Consider the following 26,242-nt stretch of genomic DNA (forward strand, 5'->3'; position numbering starts at 1 on the left):
AATTAAACAATTATCTAGTAATGTTCCAAAGATTATTTACTTGAGCCTTAGGTTTTAGAAACTAGCCTTTTTTCATAATCCAGGACACGATTATTTTTTTTTCTTTCGCAACAGGAAGTCATTGTTGAGGATGGCTTTGGTTTGTTTGAATATTGCATAGCAGCAGTAACTGACGTGACAAGAATAAAAGGCTTCATCCTATTGGACAAATCGACGACTAAACAAACTGTACAATGTAGATAGCGAATAATATTGCTTGTTAGAAAAAAAATAGATATTGCGTTGTGTACATATGTTTGTTGTTTTCACAAACTTGTTCTGACGAGAACCTCACTAAACAAATAGAGGAACAGTGTGCAGTTGAGATGTATTTTTTTAGCTTGAAGAAGTAACGATGTAAGTTTGCTGTTCTTTTATCTTATTTTTGATTTCTTTTCTGGCCTTGATGTTAAATCTAACATTCATAATTCTTTTTGTTCCTCCGTTTAGCTTTCTGTTCCCGCCTGACGACACAGACGCTGAGTTCATTCAAAGGTAGATGATTTAGTGTTAAAACTTAGATGCATGCAACTAAAGTACGGTGCAGTTTTAGAGACAGAGAAAAAGGCTTTTATTGCGGGATGCTACTAAAAGTGGTAACGGGGAACCAGGAACGACCGGGAACCGGGAACGGGAGTCTGGGAACGAGTGTACAGCGGTAATCCGTATAAGAGTTCAAAATGGCGGACGAAAAACACAGAAACTTAGTAAAATGTAGCTTACTGATGAAGGTAAATGCTTAGTGTTACCAGTCCAGATTATCCCAATATATTAGGACAGGGCCATCTGGCCTTTCAGCCAATGGGAAGGTCCGAAGCCGCCTTTTGGTTCACCGATCGTGGCGGACGAACGCAGACATTTGCGAACTTGTGGACGTGCCGAGGTATATAAGAAGAATTCGAATGTTTATTTCTTTCTAGAAGGAATCTTTCAAGCAAGGCCAGTGTTCGAATCCACATTTACACACAACGCAACGCAAAGGACGGCTGTGGGAGCAAGGAGTTTGCACGCTGATCAATAGCTTCGAAATAGCTCATTTCGAAAATCAAATTATGTTTTATTGATGCAGTCGAATAGTAGGGTAAGTCAATATGCTGTATTTTCCACTACAGTTGCGGGATTGGTTTCATTTGACAGGATGTAACCTATGCGTTGCGTAACATTAGCAGATATGTATTGGCTTGGTTTGTTATCCGATCGATCATACGTTCGTAAATTGTTGCGTGGAATGCGTGCTAGTCATGTTTATGCATTGTCCCACTCTCGTTAACAAAGTTCCCAAGTACATCTATCTCTTGACTTAAAAACAATTTTTTCTGGCATTTGTAGGTTGTTAGATATTAATATGAATGGTGACTTTTATTTTGCTTTTGAACCAAACAATTTTTGTAGGCAACACTGAATATTTGTAGCATTTCCAAATTGCTATTCAGTATAATACAGTGTACATCATTGTCCCTGAAAATCACTTTTTCTTCGTACACATGGTACAGTATTTCATAAAAGGAAAAATTTAAATTTAACATGTGCTATTAAAGGGGTGTATAATTACACTAATTTACCTTTTTGCAACATCCACCGAGTGTTAGGATGGACATTGAAATAAAGACAACCTTGCAATGTTGTGAATATTGATTTTCTGTATATGTCATTCCCCAACTGCATGCATTCATTCCGAATTCATATCATTGCGAAAAATAAAACTGGTTGCGTGCCATAAATAACAAACTGCTTACAAATGATGTGTTGTGCTGTCCTACTGATAGTTTGTACAAAACACATAGTGTTTGGAATTCATTTACAGATTCACCAAAACAAACTATGACACAGAAATATACCGTAATACAACACACTAAGCTTTGCACGAGGCTGTCAAGAGGTGTGGGCTGGAAAGAACATCCCCCAGTCACTTGTACAAAACACAAAATGATCAGCAGACAGAATGAGAAGAAAAGAATTTCAATTTTATTTTCATTTTACAGTAGGTAAACACTGGTCTCTATTTGTTGTCTGTCCTTTAGTCAACTGCCAGACCTGCAAAAATGAAATACAGCTATGATCAGTGTGCTGAAATATAACAGCATACAATAAACTGGTGAACAGCCATCACCAAATAGTTATTTTCTTTTCACCAATGGAACAAATCTTCATGCAAAGTCCAAGATACTATGCCATGTTTGAAAATCAATGATGAAGCACGCAAAATACACAATCTGTTGTGAGAAGTACATGATCGTTGTGTATCGTGATTGCAATAGGGGTTACGGTATCACAGTCTGAGTGTGTGCCCAGTGGCCCATCAAGCCTGAGTTAACCTCGGTTTCCATAATTATGGAAACCGAGCATTAGCGACTGGTGGTTTGGGGAGGGGTGTTAGAAATTTTCAGACATTAATGCATGGGACTCGTTAGGAGTTTTGTCTTTTCTATTACTGGCCACAAGGTAAAAATTTACATTGTAAAAGTATTTCAACAAGCAAATTGGTGATTTCCAAGTGAGGAATTGTGCTTGAACTTTTGTGTTAACTAAGCATTCTTTAAGATTCAATGTGGTTCACAATTGCACTTGCCATAGTATAAGAACGCGCAAATTTTCCCATTGCCAAACTGTCTAAATAATTTCTTATACACAGTTGCATGTCCTGCTGACATGAGGTTTACAACCTTGTGACAGAAGTTCTCTATTTCCTTTATCATGAAATAAATACTCCAAAAATTTCCTGCAGTTTTCATAATTATTGTTGCCTAATAACAGCAGCTGATATCAGCATGCATTTTAGATGCACGGCGGATAAAAGTTAGGTTAATCCACCAGAATGCATGGAACATTCCACATTCGATTATTTTCGTAATGAAAGTTAGTCTTCAGCCTTCGGCATTTCGTCGGCGCAAATTATACACAGTGCGCCACGATGTATCACATGAACAGAGCTTAGCCCAGGAAAAGAAAAGAACCGACTGCCTATAAAGAAATTTTGGTTGTTCGTGGAACAGTTGGTTTGGTACGCGTAGTATTGCTGCGTCATGATCAGCGAACTTCTAAAAAGGTCTACCAAAAAAACAGGTTGTCTACCTTCCCCAGATTGCACACGATGAAACTTTATGGATGTAACAATCGGGGAAAAATATTTACAACTCCAGGAAAATATTAATGATTCTTCACCTACCTTGCAACTCGTCCCAAAATTCCGCCTAAACAGCACCTTCATGAGTCCTTCATAGCGAACAAAAACACACGAAAAGTCGACTTGCTCCAACGATCGAATTCGAACACTAGTTCCCAGTCCCTTTTCTGTGTTTTCGTCCGCCATTTTGAATTCTTTTACGGATTACCGCTGTACACTCGTTCCCAGACTCCGGTTCCCGGTTCCCGTTCGTTCCCGGTTCCCGGCTCCCCGTTACCACTTTTAGTAGCATCCGTTATTGCGCGCACCTTAAAATGACGTTGCTTGAAAAATTCAGAAAACAAGAAGTAATAAATTTCCAGACACCCCTTTGCGTAAGTTTGAACTATTTCGTTAATCTTGACTAATTTAGCAGCTCAGATTTTTATGATATTTCAATGATAAGAGGCAATTCACGTTCATGTTCATGTGACAATCTCTTTCCGGCTCTGCATGGCTAGGTTTAATGTTTTATTGTTTTCCGTCAAACAAGTTAGTCTGGCTCAAGTTAATTTCATCAAATACTCGTACACTTCAATGACATTTTTTTTTTTCGATCATCCACGATATAGGTTTAATAAATCATGTTCATGCTTTATCGAGTTCGTTTAGCGAGTGACTCTGATAAACCCCTATCGATCTTTCAACTACAAGGACTAACTTTAGAAGAGTGATTTTTTTAGTGGAAAACAATGTAACATAAGCCTTATAACAAGCTCAAAGGACACACCGTGATTCTTATGCAGAGCATTACTTTAGACCAAAATGTGTAGTAAATATAAAAAAGATGATTTAGACCAAAATATCGTGATAATACAGAGTGTACGTGTACATTTTAACCCAGATTAGGGAGAAAGATATTGCACTTGTATAATCAAACAGTCGTCTAGATTCATCTTTTACATCAAGAACTGCGCTTCGCTCAGATTTTGCTAACTTGATAACCACCTCATATAATACTTAATCATATATATTCTTAATTCAGCAAAAATTTAATTCATTTTAGAATTAATTCACAGCAGCCAAACAGAAGATATTGACCTTTTTCGAACAAAGACGCACGAGTTATTTTTAGAGACTATATTAAACGGTTCGTGCACATGCTATTTCTCTGATTTTATTTTATTGCAGAATTAAATTTTATCGTCCAGCGTGTAAAAAAAATAATACTGTGCAACTGCTCTCAAAACTAGAAACTTGTGACTCACAGTCATTCATGATTTAAAAGACTGAGCAAATACAAGAATATAAGCTGTTATTCCATTGGACAAAAAGTAGAGGAAAGCAAACAGTTCTAGCCAATAGTATTACTTGTTGGATTAAAAAAAAAAAAAACACAAACAATTAATATGTATACTGTTTCACAAACTTGTTCTTACGGGAACCTAAAAAAACAAGGCAAAAAAGTTTGCTTGCCTAAGAAAAAAAGTGGTTCATTTCAGTTCTGAGCAGCGACACGAAAGGATTGTAGAAGTCGAAGATGTAAGTTTTATCATTTTTTTAGATTATTTTCTTCGTTTTAATGTTGGAGTAACACTCGATTTATCTCCTTCTCCGTTTAGCGTGTTCATTTTTCTATTCAGACGATACAGGCGCTGAGTTACTTCAAAGGTAAGTGATTCAATTTACTTTACGAGTCTCGGTAGAATATTATTCATTTTCATTTTGAAACACTACTGCTTAGATTTCGACTAGGTAAAGGAAAGAAAAAACTGATATAGTCAAAATTTTAAGTTGTCTGTATTGTACTAAATACTCCCCTTATCATAATTATTGTGAATGATTTTTCAAGAGTCGGTTTTATTCAACAACTAAAAATATCGGTAAATTACTCAAAATAGGTCTAAAATCCCGCAAACGCAGTTTTCAAAGGTTCTAAAAAAAAATGGGAAAGCTTCGCTTCTACTGCTCCAGAAGTACAAATGTTTAACAATCGAGACTTTTTTTCCCGCGACTAAAAACCTTTTACTTCAGTGTTAAATCGAATGTTTGTTTTCAACATTAAAAAATAAGAAACATTATTTACAATCCGGTAATCTGGATAATTTTTAGAAGTTCTTATAACATAAATGCTGCTCTAATTTTTTTTAACTCTAAACAGGCTTTTGAGAAAGGAAAAAATTAGCTCTTTCTTTATTGGTTTCATTCTAACTGTATGACCAATAAGTCTTCTTGTCTTACCGATACGCTGTTTCATAAACTTGTTCAGTCAGACGCCCCATCTTAGCGTTTTAGTTTTTAAACGAGCACTCGTTTCCTCGTATACTCTGCTAATGATTTTTATTTGTTTCAACAAAACAGGAATTTTATCGTCCCGCTCAGAAAAAAAAATAAAGTGTGTAATTTAAATAAAGAAAATAGGAACAGTATTTGATTCACCCATTGTTGAAGAAAAGGATTGTGCAAACGCGGAAATATGGGTTGTTTTTCTGTTGGACAAAAACCAGAGGAAAGCAAACAGTTCTTGCCAATAGCATTGCTTGTTAGAATAATAAAAAAAACAAAAACAAATGAAATGCATGTTGTTTCACAAACTTGTTCTAACGGGAACCTAAAATCAACAAACAAAGCAAAAAAGTTTGCTTGCCTAAGAAAAAAGTAGTTGATTACAGTTCTGAACAGAGACACGAAAGGATTGTACAAGCAAAAGATGTAAGTTTTATTACTTTTTGGATTCTTTTCTTCGTTTCGAATCAACAAGTTTTTTGAAGTTGATTGTATAATAAAATTGAACGCTATAACGACGTTTCGACCGTTCGACGGTCATTTTCAAGTTAGGTTTTTGAATAAAATTACATGTGTAGATATAGTAAAAGCGCTAAAATATGTACATACAAATTGACACTCGTTTTTATCTCCTTCCCCGTTTAGCGTGTTCATTTTTCCATTCAGACGATACAGGCGCTGAGTTACTTCAAAGGTAAGTGATTCAATTTACTTTACGAGTCTCGGTAGAATATTCATTTTCATTTTGAAACACAACCGCTTAGATTTTGAGTAGGCAAAGCAAAGAAAAACTGATATTACCAGATTTTCAAGATGTCATTATTGTACTAAATTCTCTACTCATCATATTGGTTTTTTTAACAAGTTAAGTTGGTGCAGTTAAGTTAAGGAAGAAAGGCACTTTATCGACTAGTAATCTTTCACACTGAAAAGGTAGGAATTTTGCCTTACTCTAGTAAGTTAACAAACGATTTAAGGAAACATGACTTTCTTCTTCCTTAATTTTCCTTTTCTGGTAAATTTTACAAGTAGGTTTAATCTTGCAAAGCCCATAGACATTGTCAGGCGCAGTATTCAATACTCCATTCGTGTGATCCTTTTCTTCATTGCTTACTTTCTATCTGTATGACCAGTAGACCTTCTTGTCTGTTGATGCGCTCTCTCATAAATTTTAGTTATTTGAACGAGAAACTCGTTACAGCGACAAGAGAAGACTGTATACTATCTGATGTTGTAAGTGTTTTAGTTTTAAAAGAACCACTCGTTCTCTCGTTTACTTTGCCTATGGTTTTGATTTGTTTCACTGACCAGCCAAGCCAACGTGTGTAAATGTCTTGAGGCTAAGTATGAGAAAAATGTGTTCAAGTACGGTGTCTTCTAGGCCAGTTATTAAAGAACAAAACATCATGGCGCCTAAAACAAGAATTGAGACATTTGTAAAATTTGCAGGCAATGATCTAATACTGATATTAAATTATTTTTGGTTGTGTTTTAAACGTCTCTGTAGACTGAAAAGAAGAAATGTTGACTCATAGTTTTTAGGCATTTTGCAAATTATGTATTTTGGCTGACGACACGTAGGCATTTCTAAAATTCATTTTGCATGAAAATAGAAGAAAGTGAAATAACATGTCAGTCTCTTAATTGCCATTGGTCAATTCAGAAATAATCTGACCAATGAAAATGCTTGACGTATTTCAACACTTTGCACGTAATCAGTTTAAACGTGTATTAACGCGAAACTTCAACATGTTCAAAAATAAATTAAGATAAAATATTCAAATACATTGCCGAAGTATCATTTTCGTTCAGTCGCTACGGGTGCAGTAAACCTAGGGGAGGAAGACACTTTATCGACTATTCTTTCAAGCTGAAAAGGTGCCAATTTGGCCTTGTTATAGTAAGTTAACAAATATTTTTTAGGAACATAATTTCCTTCTTGTCTAATTTTCCTTCTCTGCAAGTTTTATAAGTAGGTTTAATATTGCAAGGGCCGTACTCAAGACCTCGGGCACAGTTTTTCCCAATACGGACCTCCCGGCCGGCAAATAACGTTTTTATTTTTTTCCTACTTTAATTTGTTTGGAAAAGAAACCGAGAAAAAATGCGTCGCAAAATCTTTGTTTGTATACGCGCGGATTTGATTTAATTTGAGTCCGACTCGATCGACGAGCAAGAGTGAAGAATGCTGTTTGCTATTTATTTCGGAATAAAGTAGCTTCGTTTAAAATGAGCCATACTCAAGAACGGTTCAGCATATTTAATTTACACTGCAAGAAAAGCAAAAAATCATAAATATAGGTAGCACACATAAGACACAAAACTTGCCGATAAATGTTTTGAAAAGTCTTGAAATAAACTTTGCTCGTAGCTAGGCCTAGGGTGTTAATCCTATTTCTCTTGACTCAAAAATACTCTTTGACTGAAAAACAGTTTTACAAGCTATTCACACTTGTATTGAACAAATTAAAAAATCTCTGCAATGACTACTAGCAGAATTTTATTCTGATAAACAGTGCCAAACTGAATGAAATGCGTAGTGTCTACGTACGGCACAATATTGTAATAATTAATTTGTCCGTTTTTGATCAAAGAATCTCATTTCCTTGAATGATGGCAGATAGTGCTCTGTTTTTAGTGAAAAGTGACGGATAAACAAGGCAGTTAAACTCTTAGAGGAAGTCTAAAAATCGGTGAAAATCATTGTGAAATGCATGCACAAACAACGGCAAAATACGAACGGTAAACTACAATTCAATTTTGTCGAGAAAAAAAAAATACTCGCATTTTGAAGAACTTTGAGGCCTTTAATTCCACTGCTTTTTAGTTCTTTCAAATTTACAACGGTTGATGAACAGCTATTTCGATTTTGGAGAGCAAAACTTTCATGTGTTCGTTCGACTCGCGCTGAAAAAACATTTCGCACGGGGATGCATCCCGTTTCGTTGACCGCGGTCAAGATCGGAAAATTCCGCCCGCTCCCGGAACCAATCAGATTGCAGGATTCGGTTCATCTTGCCCGCTCGCGCGCTGAGAAAAAAATAATAACTCGATACTCCATTCGTGACAAAGTTTTCGGAAAGAAATGCAGTTAAACAACTACATTGATGCTCCATCTTTAGAAAATTAATATGGGATCCCGTCAGCATCTCTTTCTGTATTGCTACGCGTACCAAGATTGAACAGGAAAAACGTGAATGGAATTAAAAAAAAAGTCACAGTTTAATTCGTTAACCCGCCAGTATTGAGGACCAAGCCTCAAGGCCTGGAATTAACACGACATTTCAGCGCTACTTTAAGACATTGCCTCGTCTATTTTGTTAATCTCATCTATGTAATTAAGCAGTCCGAAAAAGAAGGGAAACATTGCAATATAAACGTACAATTAATCTTTCCAATAACAAAATAATCTAATTACACAAAGTGTATGGACTGTACTGCAAGTGTCAATGACTCATTTTTAATTTGCTGTATCCACAGACCAAACAGTACCAATGGGAAAATCTCGTATGGAGAGCTCACTGATCATGTGGTGTGTACTGCTTTTTGTGCTGATCACTTTGGTTCCAGCGACGGCCAACAATGTCAGCAACAAACCAAGTAACAACAAAGTAAGCTTGTGATTTGATGAACAGTAGCTACCTCATATTGTTTGTTGAAAAGTGGGAAGATTTTAAATAAAATTTATAATATACACCACAATTTTTCCAGTCTAAATTATCAACGAAGACAACATGATTTATGACAAAATGCCTAAATATACATCTGTTACTAGTGCTGCCATTTTATGTTTTAATGGCCATATATTCTTATATTAAATTCTTTTGAATAAGCTGAGTTGAGATTTCGTTAAACACTTAGTATGATATATATGCAAATTTCCTGTTTTTGTTGTTGTTGCTATTTACCTTCCTCTTATTCTTTCTCATACTGATAGCTTTAAATGATTTTTTCTTATTTAATTTTCTCATCTCTCGACACAGGTCTCGTTATGTTATGGTGGACAACCAGGCACAAATGGTATTCCCGGTATGCATGGCATGCCGGGTTCCCCTGGGGCACCTGGCCGTGATGGACGTGAGGGGGCCAAAGGAGACCAGGGCAGTCCGGGAAAGACTGGACCCCAGGGACCACCTGGTGCAGAAGGAAAGAAAGGAGCAAAGGGAGGACCTGGTGTCCAGGGCCCCGCCGGCCAAAAAGGAGAGAGAGGGGAGAAAGGTGACATTGGAACTCCAGGAATACCTCAGCTTTCCTCGCACATGAACTGGAAAGAATGCACATGGAAAAAGGGCGACGGCAAAGACTCAGGTGTGATCCAGGTAAGTTATGAAAATCAGTTTGCCAGTAGTTCAACGCTATGAATCACCTTATTAAAATGGTAACCAGTCGACGGCGGAGTGTATAAAATCATGAGCTTGTGATAATGATACAGTGATCACGGTGACATTTGCAAGGTTTTCTTGTCTTTTTCTACTCAGTTGGAGCACTATTGCTTCTATAATCATGGGATTACATTGTACCGACCAAAAGGTCCTAAGTTTAGTACTTTGATTTGGCAGGATTTTCTTAACTCAAAAATGAAAAGGTTTTTATCTGGATGGACAATAGTATTCCAGTAACAATGTCGAGTCATTTCCTTATTGACATGATTTCCAGCCGACTATTCTTTCTCCAAGGTCTGAAAGGAAAGTGTCACTCTACTGTGTCTAATGCAGGGGAGATAATGACGAATATTCCTTGTCCAGCAGAAGTTGCATAAAAAACGGAATACGCTCACGGTGTATATTCAACAATTTTTTCATGAGCGCGCGTTGGATATGAGTTGGCTATAACTATCTCATATCCAACACGTGCGTGTGGAATGATTGTTGTATTAAAAATTCCATATTTGCGGTCCATGGTATATGAGCTCATATACATACCACGGCCTGTAATCCAATCAAAACTCAGGAATTGCAATATACCATGGCTAGTGTTTTTTTTTTTTTTATAAATGTATGAATGCAAGTTAAAATTCGATATTTCATTGTAGTAACGTTCGTTAATTATGCGACCATATAAGAACTTTTCCAAATTGATGTCATTTATGAATTTCTTTACTTTTTCGAAGCTACATCCTTTTTCTGAATTTGTCCTTCCTGCCTTCCTCGTCCGAAATGATTAGCTATAACCTGATTTATTACTGATAATTATCTCTGTAGAACTGTGAATTCATGAAGAACTTCACATACACTGCCCTCCACGTTTACTTTGCTGGTAACCTCAGGATTTATGGATGTGACGGCTGCTGTGACCGTTGGTATTTTACCTTCAATGGCGCTGAGTGCAGCTCTCCTGGGTCCATTGACGGTGCGTTTTACTTACAATCCGGCAAGAACCACGACCATAACCGTCACCGCCATATTGAAGGTCACTGTAATAACATTCACAAGGGAAAGGTGCGAGTGGGATTCTGGGTTGGAAAGTGTACCACTGGCGAGAAGCTTGCTAACGCTTACACAGGCTGGAGTACAATGTCCCGGATCTTCATCGAAGAAGTTCCAAAAGCTCAGCAGTAATCACGTGCACGTGATCCACTGGGCTTTCTAGATAAACTTTAGTGTAGTAAGGATAGAAAACTGCACTGCTGTTGTTAGAAGCGTTCTTATCAACCAATTAGAAACATCTGTATCAGTTCAGAAATAAAGTTCACGAACATTACTAAACAGCTGTAAGGTTGCAGTTTCCTCTTGATGTTCTTGATGTCTCACTGCATGCTGCGCTTTGGAAAACAGAAAAACTACCACTTGAGTGTGAAGGGTCTATTTTCAGTATAATAGTTTTAAATAAACTCGATCACTCAAAACTCAAACATTAACACTCGCCATCAAAATATTGACTCAATAAAGCCACGCTTGGAACAGTACTCTCTGTGCAAGTAAAAAAATGAAGGCCTCGGACAAGATTCCCCTCTCTCCAAACTTTCTCACGCTCAACAAGTTCACGATCTTTACAATACAGCCCAAGTATACACAATACAGCTGTGATATGTACAGCTTTATTCGTCGAATATTTATGCTCCTATATGGTGATCCAATCAACAGATCAGTTATCATGTCATCGGAAATTTTTCTATTAATCTTGATGTTTTAAGAACATACTTAGACTGGGCTCAAAATCCGATCACCTGAAAACTCACATTTAGTATTCACCACTAATCGCTTCACGCGAGTGTAAAACTTCCCTTTGCACGAGCCAAGATTTCTCTTCCTTTCCTTCCGCTGACATCCTTACTTGATACTCAAGCTTTTGATTCACTTCTGGAACTTGAAGATTTTGAATCTTCGGAGGTCTTCAATTTTAGTCCATTTCACGGTGTGCGATCTATCTTTGGATTTCTGATTGCAAAATTCTAAGCACTGGACATAATCCATAGACACCCTGTTGATTTGATTGTTGCAGTTTGGCTACACGTAGCTAGCGTTGCAGTCCGAAAATGTTCAAAATCCTCGATATACCGGCGATTAAGACTGTCTTCGACGCAGACTAGCTACAAGCGACTTAAATGAGGTTGCAACCCATCAACAGTCAGAATGTCACACAGTGTTTTCTCATCATTTCGTTCGCCACTCGCTTTTTTCAACCCCCTTATAATACCAAAAGAGAGGGAAATATTTTGGTGCACTGAAGAGGCATAGACATGCTACCAGCAGAAAAGAATCTGAAAAAATATCGTTGACCAAAGGTTTGTTTTTAAGCAAATGAGGGACTCGTTTTCAAATTCTCTAGTGCATGCACGCCGAGTCTTCGTTTAAAAATTCAAATATGTACTTCAAGAATGGAATATCGAAGCAAAGAATGAAGTTCCATTTCTTTTAATGAATTCATTAATTCACCCTTGATAAGGACACTTGAGCTATATTGACTGTAAAAAAAAATAAATAAAAAAGTACAGTTCTGCCTTCCGACGCGCATGTCTAGCCGTGCCTTTAGTAAAATATTGTTGTTAATAGTTATTCTTTGCTTATGCATAAGGAACCACGCAGTACTTATAAGGAGGGGAGTTATAAAAAAGTACAATACAATGTAAAAAGGCTGACATAACATCTTGTCCCCCACCCCTCCTTGTTAAAGTTAATGACTAAGGTACGCTCCCTTCTAAACCACCCCCCCCCCCCCACTGTAAAATCTGAAACTATCAAAAGAATGATGGTAAAACATGATGGAAGCCTCTTCAGTGACAGGATGTGCAAATTACATACAGGGCTGCCTTGCCAGTACCGGTATAACTGAGACTTTCATGCTATAACAAAAGGCATTCAAAAGAATGTTGACCTGATTAAACACAAATAGCTAGAAGAAGAAGGAAAAGCTATGGAAAACAAAAAAAAAAAAAAGCTTGTAATATTTTCATCTGACTAGCTAGAAGAAGTGGCAATAGATGGCGAATATGACCCTGAGCTGTATGGTGTCAGTAACCGGCGAAGTCAGAAAAAGTTGATTTGGAAACACTTTCCATTTTGTACTTCGTTAACATATAAAGTTTGCTTGAGAGCTCGCGATCGTTAAAAGGCAACTGCTTTTTTGGAGCAGCTGAGATAGCGGTTCATGCGTTTTTATACAAACCAGCTTGAAAAGAAGGCAGAACATGCACCGGACTGATGAAAGTTTAAATAATTTGAAACTTGACATAACCACCTGCAACGCCCTCTGCATTACTTTCCATATATTTTCCACAGCAGGAAAAAATAAACGAGTGAGTTCGTTAAAAATAAGATAACATGTGAACCCTTTCTAGATCTTTTTATTGAATAATTTAGATAGTGCCCCTCCCCCTCCCTTCCCCTGCTCTCGTTATACAATCCTCTCCCTAATAATTATTGCACAGTCCCTTTAAGCGCGAATTAAAAAAAGAATAAAATATTCAGTATTTGTTAACGGGAAAACTGAGGATTTATCGTGGAAGAAAAAAACGACTTGTTATTTCGTGACTTATCAAAAACTTCCAGTGAATAACTCGTGCCATTTGTTGCGGTAAACATCTATTAGAGTCATTTTGCTTCTCAGTGATCGGTTCGCGAAACAATAAACATACCACAAATAGTTTTAGATGATCCCGGTTCTCCCGGTTTCACTGCAATTTATAATCCACAGGAGGCAAACATAGGATAACATTAGAAGATCAAGAGTCCTTACTTTGACGCTCTTCAAACAAAAGTGCACGAGCGAAAACTGTTGGTTTTATAGAGATATGGGCGTTTTATTTAGCATTTCTTGTCATTGATTTCGATTTTTGATTGCATGCATTTTGTCGTCCCGCTTAGAAAACTATAGTAAATGTTTGCAATTACATTCAAAAATAGGAACAACATGTGAGCTTGGGAAATGTGGAAATATAAGCCGTTATTCCTTTAAACAAAAAGCAATGAAAGCAAACAGTTTTAACAAATGGATGACAGCAAAAAAATGCTAGAATAACAATTTAATATGTATGCTGTTTCACAAACGTGTTCTTACGAGAATCTTAAATCAATAACCGGGGCGAGGTTAAAAACAAATCAAAAAGGTCAATTTACTTGACAGCAGTTTATTTTACTTTTGAACAGTGGCACGAAAGGACTTTACAAGCTGAAGATGTAAGTTTTAATTTATCTTTTTGGATTCTTTTCTTCATTTTAATGTTAGATTCAACACTTGTTTTTTTTTCACTTGCCCGTTAAGCGTATTCACTTTTATTTCCATTCAGAAGATACAGGCGCTGAGTTTCTTCGTACGAGACTCGCTAGAACATTCATTTATGTTCTTAAACAATATCATTTATCTTTCGACTAGGCAGAGAAATTAAATACACAAAAAACAAAGATAGCCTGATTAAACAGTTGTCAATACGTATTAAACTAAATTCTCCGCTCATTAACTTATGAACGGTTTTTGAAAAGTCGGTTTTACTAAACCAGTAAGGCATTTAAAAAAATCTAAATTCAAAATGGGTCTAAATCCTGTTAACGTGGTTTTCATAGCTTCTAAATGAGGAAACTGATCTACTAATGTTTCAGTAGTACAAGTGTTAAAAAAATCAATCGTTTTTAAAATCCCTTATACGAGAAAACAAATGTGTGGGACTTTCTCATCATGGTTGCAACATCAGGCATCATCACTTTGCAAAATTCCCTGACTTCTACCTGACCAAATAAATACAAAAAATAATTAATATAAGTATTGGTAGCGGCTTCCAGCTTCCACTTTCAAAGTTTAACTCATGATCATCGCTCCCGCTTAGAAAAACTATAGTGTCTAACTGCATTCAAAAATAGGAACAACTTGCGACTCACATCCATTAGTGAAAAAAAAAAGACTGAGCAAATGCAGAAATATAAGCTGCTATTTCATTTAACGAAAAGGAGAGAGAGCAAACATTTTAGAAAGTAAATGACAGCAAACGAATGCTAGAATGAAAATAACAATTAAATATGTTTTCTGTTTCAAAAACATGTTCTTACGAGAACTTTAAATCAATAAACGGAACGAGGTTAAAAACAAATCAAAAAGGTCAATTTGCTTCACTAAGAGCAATTCATTTTAATTCGGAACAGTGGCACGAAACGAATTTGCAAGCTGAAGACGTAAGTATTACTTTGTTTTTTGGATTGTATTTTTTGTTGTAATGTTAGATCCAACACTGGTTTTTATTCCCTTGCCCGTTAAGCGTATTTAAATTTTCATTCAGAAGATACAGGCGCTGAGTTTCTTCGTACGAGACTCGCTAGAACATTCATTTATGTTTTGAAATAATATCATTTATCTTTCGACTAGACCCAAGAAATAAAATGCACAAAAACAAACTTAAGATAACCTAATTTTACAGTTGTCAATACGTATTATACTGAATTCTCCTCTCATCAACTAATGGATGATTTTTGAAAAGTCGGTTTTACTAAACCATTAAGGCATTTCAATAATCTATAAATTCAAAATGAGCTTCTAAATGAGAAAACTGATCAACCAATGTTTCTGTAGTACAAGTTTTAGAAAATCAATCGTTTTTAAAATCCCTTACAGGAAAACACGTTGGTGAGACTTTCTCATGGTTGCAACATCAGGCATCATCAGTTTTCAAAATTCCCTGACTTTCTCCTGACAAAAAATAAATACAAAAATATTAGTTATGGTAGCCATCTCCAGCTTCCACTTCCAAAAATTAACTCATCGCTGAAATAACTTCGACTATTATTCGAGTCTTCAGGAAAACTAATTAATTTCAGGAAAACTTATTAAGGTGACTCACTTGTAGTCACCTAATTCATTCAAAGCGTTTTTGTGCATTAGGTATGTTTACTTATTTAATACATATTTGATGTTTTTCATTTCATTTTTTAATTTTTACTTATCTGTTTTCGGACATGGATCTTCATTGAATAATTTAGATAAAAGTGTTCCATTATATTGCCACTCCCCCTCTCTCTCTCCTGCTCTAGTTTTACATTCTCCTTCCTAACAATTATTTTAAAGTCCCTTTACGCTCTGAATTGGAAAAGTAAAAACAATTTCAGTATTTGTTAGCGGTAAAACTGAGGATGTATCGTTGAAGACAAAGCCAACTCGTTCTTTCGTGACAAATCTAAACCTTTCAGCTAATTACTCGTACGGGTTGTTGCGGTAAACAGCTAAGAGTTTCATTTCGCATCTCATTGATTGGTTGCAATAAAATAAACATTCCAGAAATAGTTTTAGACGTTCACGGTTCTCCCGGTTTCATTGTAATTTGGAATTCACGCAGTCAACCAAAGGATAGTATTAGAATGTCCAGAGTCCGTATTTTGACTCTCTTCAAACAAAGGCACACAAGTAGACTTTTTTTTTTTTTTAGACTTGAGTTCTCTATTAAGTAGTTCTTGTCATTTATCTGAATTTTTTGCTGCATGAATTTTGTCGCCCCGCTTAGAAAAACTATAGTGTCCAATTGCATTCAAAAATAGGAACAACTTGCGACTCACACCCATTCGTGAAAATAAGACTGAGCAAACGCAGAAATATAAGCCGCTACTCCATTAAACAAAAAGCAGAGAAAGCAAATAGTTTTAGCAAATGAATCGAATGACGGCGAATGAATGCTAAAATGAAAATAACAATTTAATATGTATGCTTTTTCACAAACGTGTTCTGACCAGACCTTAAATCAACAAACGGGACAAATCAAAAAGAAAATCAAAAATGTCAATTTGCTTGACTAAGAGCAGTTCATTTTAGTTCTGAACAGCGACACGAAAGGATTTTACAAGCTGAAGATGTAAGTTTTATTTTTTTGGTATATTTTCTTCGTTTTAATGTTTGATTCAACACTGGGTTTTACTCCCTTGCCCGTTTAGTGTATTTAGGTTCCATTAAGAAAACTCAGGCGCTGAGTTTCATCGTACGAGTCTCGCTAGAACATTCATTTATGTTTGGAAATAATATCATTTAGATTTCGACTAGACAGAGCAATTAAAGTCACAAAAACAAAGATAACCTAATTTTACAGTTGTCAATACGTATTAGACTGAATTCTCCTCTCATCAACTAATGAATGGTTTTTGACAAGTCGGTTTTACTAAACCATTAAGGCATTTCAATAATCTATAAATTCAAAATGAGACTCAATTCTGTTAACGTGGTTTTCATGGCTTCTAAAATTAAATGAGGAAACTGATCTACTAATCTTTCAGTGATACAAGTGTTAAAAATCAATCGTTCTTAAATACCCTTACAAAAAAAGATAAATGTGTGGGACTTGCGCATCACGGTTGCAACATCAGGAATCATCAGTTTGCAAAATTCCATGACTTTTAACTGACCAAATAAATACAAAAGTATAAGTTATGGTCGGTAGCGGCTTCCAGCTTCCACTTTCAAAGTTTAACTCATGATCATCGCTCCCGCTTAGAAAAACTATAGTGTCTAACTGCATTCAAAAAATAATAGGAACAACTTGCGACTCACATTCATTTGTAAATAAAAGACTGAGCAAATGCAGAAATATAAGCTGCTATTTCATTTAACGAAAAGGAGAGAGAGCAAACATTTTAGAAAGTAAATGACAGCAAACGAATGCTAGAAGGAAAATAACAATTGAATATGTATTATGTTTCAAAAACATGTTTTTACGAGAACTTTAAATCAATAAACGGAACGAGGTTAAAAACAAATCAAAAAGGTCAATTTGCTTCACTAAGAGCAATTCATTTTAATTCGGAACAGTGGCACGAAACGAATTTGCAAGCTGAAGACGTAAGTATTACTTTGCTTTTTGGATTGTATTTTTCGTTGTAATGTTAGATCCAACACTGGTTTTTATTCCCTTGCCCGTTAAGCGTATTTAAATTTTCATTCAGAAGATACAGGCGCTGAGTTTCTTCGTACGAGACTCGCTAGAACATTCATTTATGTTTTGAAATAATATCATTTATCTTTCGACTAGACAGAGAAATAAAATGTACAAAAACAAACTTAAGATAACCTAATTTTACAGTTGTCAATACGTATTATACTGAATTCTCCTCTCATCAACTAATGGATGATTTTTGAAAAGTCGGTTTTACTAAACCATTAAGGCATTTCAATAATCTATAAATTCAAAATGAGACTAAATCCTGTTAACGTGGTTTTCATGGCTTCTAAAATTAAATGAGGAAACTGATCAAGTAATGTTTCAGTATATTACAAGTTTTAGAAAATCAATCGTTTTTAAAATCCCTTATACGAGAAAACACGTTTGTGAGACTTCCTCAGGGTTGCAACATCAGGCATCATCAGTTTTCAAAATTCCCTGACTTTCTCCTGACAAAAAATAAATACAAAAATATTAGTTATGGTAGCCATCTCCAGCTTCCACTTCCAAAAATTAACTCATCGCTGAAATAACTTCGACTAGTATTCGAGTATTCAGGAAAACTAATTAATTTCAGGAAAACTTATTAAGGTGATTCGCTAGTATTGCATTGCGCATCCTTACTGCGCAGAATTTTACGCGTAATTAGCGCGCGCACATAAACAAAATGGCGGCTTTTTTCTATGCGGCTTGGCTCGCGAGAGAAAGAAATCGTCGTTTTCTCGTAAACGAGTTCGGTGACCTAGTATTTTTTTCTCTTAGTTCGAAAGTAGCGATCAAATTCTTTCTATAAAATGAATACAGATCAATTTCTATGGCAGAATAATACATAATCACCGAAAACGTGCACTTTCAGCATTACTCGCAAAGAAAATATAAATAATTATATGGAAAATACAAGGTCTTCCTGCTCCTAAACGAATACGGTGACCCCTCTTTTTTATTTCAAAATTTAACTTCCCTTAAGGTAAACAACCAACTGGCAAAGTTTGGTTGGAAATCTATGAGCAGTTCTATTTCTAGGGCATCACCTTAAGGTGACTCACTTGTAGTCACCTAATTCATTCAAAGCGTTTTTGTGCATTAGGTATGTTTACTTATTTAATACATATTTGATGTTTTTCATTTCATTTTTTAATTTTTACTTATCTGTTTTCGGACATGGATCTTCATTGAATAATTTAGATAAAAGTGTTCCATTATATTGCCACTCCCCCTCTCTCTCTCCTGCTCTAGTTTTACATTCTCCTTCCTAACAATTAATTTAAAGTCCCTTTACGCTCTGAATTGGAAAAGTAAAAACAATTTCAGTATTTGTTAGCGGTAAAACTGAGGATTTATCGTTGAAGACAAAGCCAACTCGTTCTTTCGTGACAAATCTAAACCTTTCAGCTAATAACTCGTGCGGGTTGTTGAGGTAAACAGCTAAGAGTTTCATTTCGCATCTCATTAATTGGTTGCAAGACAATAAACATTCCAGAAATAGTTTTAGACGTTCACGGTTCTCCCGGTTTCACTGTAATTTGGAATTCGCAGCAGTCAAGCAAAGGATAGTATTAGAATGTCCAGAGTCCGTATTTTGACTCTCTTCAAACAAAGGCACACAAGTAGACTGTTGTTTTTTTAGACTTGAGTTCTCTATTTTAATAGTAAAGCAGTTCTTGTCATTTATCTGTAGTTTTGCTGCATAAATTTTGTCGCCCTGCTTAGAAAAACTATAGTGGCCAATTGCATTTAAAAATAGGAACAACTTGCGACTCACACCCTTTCGTGAAAATACGTCTGATCAAACGCAGAAATATTAGCCGCTACTCCATTAAACAAAAAGCAGAGAAAGCAAATAGTTTTAGCAAATGAATCGAATGACAGCGAATGAATGCTAGAATGAAAATGGCAATTTAATATGTATGCTGTTTCACAAACGTTTTCTGACCAGACCTTAAATCAACAAACGGGACAAATCAAAAAGAAAATCAAAAATGTCAATTTGCTTGACTAAGAGCAGTTCATTTTAGTTCTGAACAGCGACACGAAAGGATTTTACAAGCTGAAGATGTAAGTTTTATTTTTTTGGTATATTTTCTTTGTTTTAATGTTTGATTCAACACTGGCTTTTACTCCCTTGCCCGTTTAGCTATTCAGTTTTCAATTCAGAAGATATAGGCGCTGAGTTTCTTCGTACGTGTCTCGCTAGAACATTCATCAAGTTATGTTTCGAAACAATATCATTTATCTTTCGACTAGACACTGAGAAATTAAAGTTACAAAAACAAAGATAGCCTAATTTTACAATTGTCTTAAACTAAATTCTCCGCTTATTAACTTATGAACGGTTTTTGTAAAGTCGGTTTTACTAATCCAGCAAGGCATTCTAATAATTAAAAAATTCAAAATGGGACTAAATCCAGTTAACATGGTTTTTGGTGGCTTCTAACTGAGTAAACTGATCAACTAATGTTTCAGTAGAACAAGTGTTTAACAATAAATCCTTTTTAAATATTAAACCCTTACAAGAAAACACATGTGTTAGATTCGTTAGTTTAAAAATATAATTCAATCTTCCTCATGGTTGCAACAGCAAGCATCATCAGTTTACAAAATTTCCCTGACTTCCAAATTTCCCTGAGTTAACCAAATAAATACAAAACTATTAATTATGGTAGCGGCATCCAGCGTCCACTTTCAAAAAAGATTAATTTTGAATTTATTTCAGTTGTTTTTACTTAAATCTCATCACTGAAATAACTTCAATTTACTGTACGAGTCTCGGTAGAATATTCATCTATGTTTTGAAACAGTATCATTTAGCTTAATAAGATACAGCAATTAAAGACACACAAAAAAGATAGCCTAATTTTACAGTTGTCAGTATTACACTAAATTTGCTGCTCGTCAACTTATGGATGGTTGTTAAAAAGCTGGTTTTACTAAACCAGTAACGGTTTTCATGGCTTCTAAATGAGAAAACTGATCTAGACTAAGGTTGCGGTAGTACCATTAAACAATCAATTCTTTTCAAGACCCCTTACAAGGAATAACGTGTTTAAGAGCCATTATTTGAAAAACATAATTCAAACGCCTTCATGGTTGCCACAGGCATCAGTTCCAAAATTACATGATTTTTCCCTGACCAAATAAATACAAATATATCTGTTATAGTGCGGCCTCCAGCCTCCTCCCTCGTTCAGTATTCAGGAAAAATCACTTGTAATCACCTAATCATTCAAATCGTTCTTTGCCCGTTTTTGCATTTATTATGTTAACTTATTAAGACTATTTTATCAGACTTATTTAATACAGACTTACATGAATTCTCTAAATACCTTAATTAATAAGTATATTAATAGATCAACATTAAGAGCCATTACTACAAGGACAAACGCCAGAATTTTTTCAGGTTAATTTTTCAGGCAATTTTTGCAACGATTTAATCAGAGGTGTTTTATGAGTGATTACAAACAAGCACGAGCATTAAAAGCTTAGATATGCGATCAAATGTGTAAAAAAAAAGCCACAGCGTTCAAATGTCTTAAAAAGCCAGGGCGATCAAATTTCTTAAAAAGCCAGGGCGATCAAATGTCTTAAAATCCCTACTTTAGTCTTAAATAGAATATTTTATTTTTAACATTTATGTGAGTACAAGTGATCAAGATCAACGCGAGAACGGGTAAATAAATATACAGAAAAATCGAAAAACGTCTCCACGAGTTTAAAATATTACTTTTCAGCGTAATCATTTTGCTATATATGCTACATGTTCTATCAACACTTGATATCCGTGACAATGCACCCGTGACTGTGATACACAGAAATGTAATGTCAACGATTTCATCGAAAAAATAATTTATGCAAATTTCTTGAATGTTTATCAACTTTTTAAACATTTAACCTGTCACTTAAATTTCGTCCATTTTTGCGAGCAACAAATTATTTAAAGGTAAGTTTCAAGCTATTTACCTTGACCGATATAAGCAATCAGATTTGTGAACAACGACAAATAAATCTTTTAATTAACGGTAATATAAAGTTATCAAGCAATTTAGGTGGCAGCTTTATGGATTTTGGACATTTTATTTAGCAACTTGTTGGCATTCCTGTAAGCAACTTTCCAGCATTTTACAACGACCTCAAGGTCTGGATTAAACGTGACGTTTTAGCGCTACTTTTCAGGCACTGCCTCATCTCGTCTATTTATTTAGTTATACAGTTCAAAAAGTAGTGAAACATTGCAATGTAAAGGGCCACTAATTCCATCTAATGACAAAAGAATCCTTTGTCCACAGACCAAACGATACCGATGGGGAAATCTCGTATGAAGAGCTCCCTGGTTATGTGGTGTTTACTGTTTTTTGTGCTGATCAGTTTGGAGTCAGCGACAGCCAACAATGTAAGTATCCAATCAATGACAACAAAGTAAGCTCGTGTTTTTGTAAACAATAGCCACCTCTATGATATTTTGTTTCTTAGCAAATTAAAGAAGTTCATAATATACTAATACACCTCAACAATGGCTGCGGTCACATCCACGACGTAACTAAAGTTTAACTATAGTTAGTCTCAAGTTACATGACTATAGTTAGTGCTTTCGGTCGTCTAAGCGGTCACACCAATGCAGTTAACTATAATGAGTGGCCACCTCCCCCCAAAAAAAAATTTTTTGAAAAACGCATGTACCCTACAATGCTGAAACTTTCAGTAGCTGTTCATTCATCCTTTGCGGCAATTTTGATATGTCAACCATGTGACCATGGCATTTGATGTTGCCATAGTAACGTCATAAATACAAGCAGGTCTGTCCAAAAATCGTCATTTTTAACATTTTCTTGATTTTTTCCAGTTTTATTTAAACAGAAGTGCAAGATTTGTTTATTTTTACATTCCATAAGCATTTTAACTTGATTTTGCATCAATTTCCACTATTTTGTGACTGTCTAAGAAAATGTCGAAATCCAAGATGGCGGACTCTAATGACGTCACGTGACGTCATATGACGTCACAGCCAAATAAAATTATGTCATCTTGTAGAGTAAGCTAAGGGCTTTCTTCTTAGAGCAAAATAATTTTGCTACACCTTAATATAACGAAAACTCCGGGGAGGGGTTCCATCCACCCCCTCCCCCCCCCCCTTGTACGATACTAGGGGTATGAGTTTGCTTGTACGTCCGAGGGTTAACTATAGTTAGTAGTCTAGATGTGACCGCAGCCAATCTCTCAATTATCATAGACAAGATGCTGTTTACAAAGCGTCTAGGTGTGAATCGAAGTCATTACTATTGCTGCCATTTTATGTTTCCACGTCAGTTTTGTTTTTTTAATTTTTTGTTAAACATTAAAAAAATCGTCAAGGCGATATTAACCTTCCTTGGTAAATACTATTTTTTGGTGTTGCTGGTATTTTCTGTTTTATTTATTTATTTATTTGGTTTTCTCAAGTCTTATCTTTCTTATTCTTGTTTTCACTTGACGTAATCAAAATGCGAAAACCCAAAATGGCAAGACCCCTGAGTTTTTATTCTTCACTGACTATTAGACGTCCTTAGAGTGATTTTACTTCAACCGTGAAATAGTTACTACTCAAATAGATACTATTAGACACTTATTCCATTGTTTTATTTTGTTTAGTTTTCACTATTTAGCACTAATTGCTAGATGTTGTTTCAAGGGTTAAATAAAATCACTCTAATATATATCTTGTTGAAGGTTTTCAGCTCGATCAGGAGCCCATGGGCACCTAGCTCGATATAATTCGCCGTCTTTTGAATTTCGGAGTTTCACGCCACACGAGATCAAAGATGGCCCCCAGAAGGCTGTCACGTTTTCTTAAAAAAAATGCCTCATCCTGCGATTTTTAACAATCTGAACAGTTGTGGTTTTGCAAGAATGTTTACTTGTTCACGAGGGTGACCTGACAGCTTTTTGTAGCAGAATTTAATGCCAGGTGTTTTCATTGATTTTACGGCCGCCATGTTGGAGCCCAAGCAGTTGGGCTTCAACATGGCGTTTCCATACTGTGCTCTCTAAATTTGCGTGAATCATTAAGACGGATAATAGAGTATGGAATATGGAACAGACGTTAGACTTGGACAAGTAGTTTAAATACTAGATTTCTACAACCTGTAATATTCTTGATTTTTTTTATTTTAATCAATAGTTTTGGATATATATTTTTTCGCTGCGTGACAGTGAAAACCACCCATTCTTACGATCTTATATAATAGCTTTAAAGTAAGAAGAATCTTTCTTATTTCAGTATTTCATTTTTTCGTCACAGATCTCGTTATGTCAAGGTGGACAAGCAGGGAAAAATGGTATTCCCGGTATGCCTGGCATGCCGGGTTTCCCTGGGGCACCTGGCCGTGATGGATGTCACGGGGCCAAAGGAGACCAGGGCAGTCCGGGAAAGACTGGACCCCAGGGACCACCTGGAGCAGACGGAAAGGGAGGAGCAAAGGGAGAACCTGGTGTCCAGGGCCCCGCCGGCCAAAAAGGAGAGAGAGGGGAGAAAGGTGACAGTGGAGGTCAAGGAACACCTCAGCTTTCCTCGCACATGAACTGGAAAGAATGCGCGTGGAAAGGGGGCGACGGAAAAGACTCAGGTTTGATCAAGGCAAGTGATTTATGTAACTTTGAAGCTACATCAAAATAACTTGCATATGAGAATAGAAAGCGGCACATAATAAAGCTGCATCCTTAACTTGTAATAATGATGTAATTTTTATGGTAACATATTGATAAGATTTCCCTGCCCTTGTCTAGTTAAAGAGGGCCATTATTACTACTTTTGCTGTGGAAGAGCATTTTCGTGGCCGACTTGGTTAAACATTGAGTTATTCGGTTTGGCAATCTTTTTAAGTTGTCTTCCTCACGTCTCAAAGACGGGCAAGCATCTTACGTAGATCACAGGGGTAGCATTCTATTAGCAATATCTATTATTACCTTATTAAGAAAAATTAGTCTGTCCTCTTGTCTTAGTTTTGTCTCGAAATAACAATTTATTTCTTTTCTGAGTATATTAATTGCGAGATCCAATACTACTGATGATGATAACATTGTAGTCACTTCTAACTTTTTTAATTTTGCGATATTTTCATCCATTTACTAAACTTATTTCGCTTTTTCTCCTTTCCAAGTCGAAAACGATTATCAAAGACCAGATTTATTAATATGACTGGTTATCGTCTCCTTAGAACTGCGAATTTATGAAGAACTTTACAGACACTGCCCTCCATATTTACTTTGCTGGGAACCTCAAGATTAGTGGATGTGACCACTGCTGTAGCCGTTGGTATTTCACCTTCAATGACGCCGAGTGCAGCTCTCCTGGACCTATTGAGGGTGCGCTCTACATGCAAACCGGCAAAAATCACAATCTTCTCCGTCACCGTCACATTGAAGGTCACTGTAATAACATTCACAAGGGAAAGGTGCGAGTTGGATTCTGGGTTGGAAAGTGCAACGGTGGCTACAAGCTTGCTGACGCGTATACATCAGGCTTATATACCTTGTCCCGAATCTTTGTTGAAGAGGTGAAAAAGGCTCAGCAGTAAACATGTGGCACGTGACCCACTGGACTTTATAGAAGAACTTTAGTATAGTAAGGATAGACAAAGTACACTGCTGCTGTTAGAAGCGTTCGTATCAACAGATTTGAAACTTCTGTATCAGCTGAGAAATAAAGTCCAGGAACATTACTGAATGGTTGTCTGTTTCAGTTCTTTCTTTTGAAGAGGTTTAATATTCTTGTGTTGATAGGGTTTGCTATAATACTTAATTAAATCAAAGGATTCTAATTAATTAAGAATAAGTTAATAAAAACAACATTCCAATGAATTAATTTTCAATGTTTTGCTGTTGGGTCAAAAGTTGTTCATTGTAAATTTATCTGACAAAGCATTATAACCTTGCACTGATTTTTTTTATTCTTGACTGACTTGGAGGTAATAATGCCATATTAATTAACTGGTGCATAACATCCTAGGTACATGTATGTGTAATGTAAACAAAGGGTTATAATATTATGTAACAAAAATTGCTAGTGTTTACACAAGTAAGCCAAAGGTCAAGAACTGATCAAACGAATCACATCTAAAACACTAAACAAGTAAGCTATCAGGGTGACTTACATGTACTTTTAAGCAGTACTGTAAGTCTCTAAGGATGAGATACAATGTAAGCTGATAGGCTCGTTTATAGCGGAGCTCCTTAGCGGCCCGTAAGGGCCGCAGAGCGGAGCACCATACCCATAAAAAAAAACACATGAAAAAAAAAAAAAACACATGAAATAAAATAGGAAACCTCTGCATCCGAGTTTTCATGGTCATCATGGCTAGCGGCATGCCTCGCGGGCGCGTACGGCGGCGTACAAACGTACGTACGGTGTTGCGCACATCCGGGATCTTGAAAGGTCTTGACAACTCGCGCAGTACTGGCGCGAAATAATTTTGCAGTGTGAGGGAAAAAAAGTGTGAGGT

The 26,242-nt window shown here is 36.0% G+C and overlaps 1 protein-coding gene across 1 annotated transcript; it reads left to right on the forward strand.

Moving 5' to 3' along the window:
• Positions 1 to 25,510, forward strand: LOC144648221 (uncharacterized). The gene is made up of 9 exons (XM_078507837.1): positions 1 to 534; positions 6,074 to 6,122; positions 8,909 to 9,039; positions 9,412 to 9,747; positions 10,630 to 10,982; positions 21,692 to 21,708; positions 22,055 to 22,158; positions 24,043 to 24,378; positions 24,959 to 25,510. Exons 3-9 carry the CDS (start codon positions 8,923 to 8,925, stop codon positions 25,316 to 25,318), a joined length of 1,623 nt encoding a protein of 540 aa, XP_078363963.1. The 5' UTR covers positions 1 to 534; positions 6,074 to 6,122; positions 8,909 to 8,922; the 3' UTR covers positions 25,319 to 25,510.
• The last annotated feature ends 732 nt before the right edge of the window (positions 25,511 to 26,242 follow it).

Source organism: Oculina patagonica, chromosome 4, assembly GCF_052425735.1.
Source record: "Oculina patagonica isolate OP01 chromosome 4, crgOcupat, whole genome shotgun sequence".
Taxonomy (NCBI): Eukaryota; Metazoa; Cnidaria; class Anthozoa; order Scleractinia; family Oculinidae; genus Oculina; species Oculina patagonica.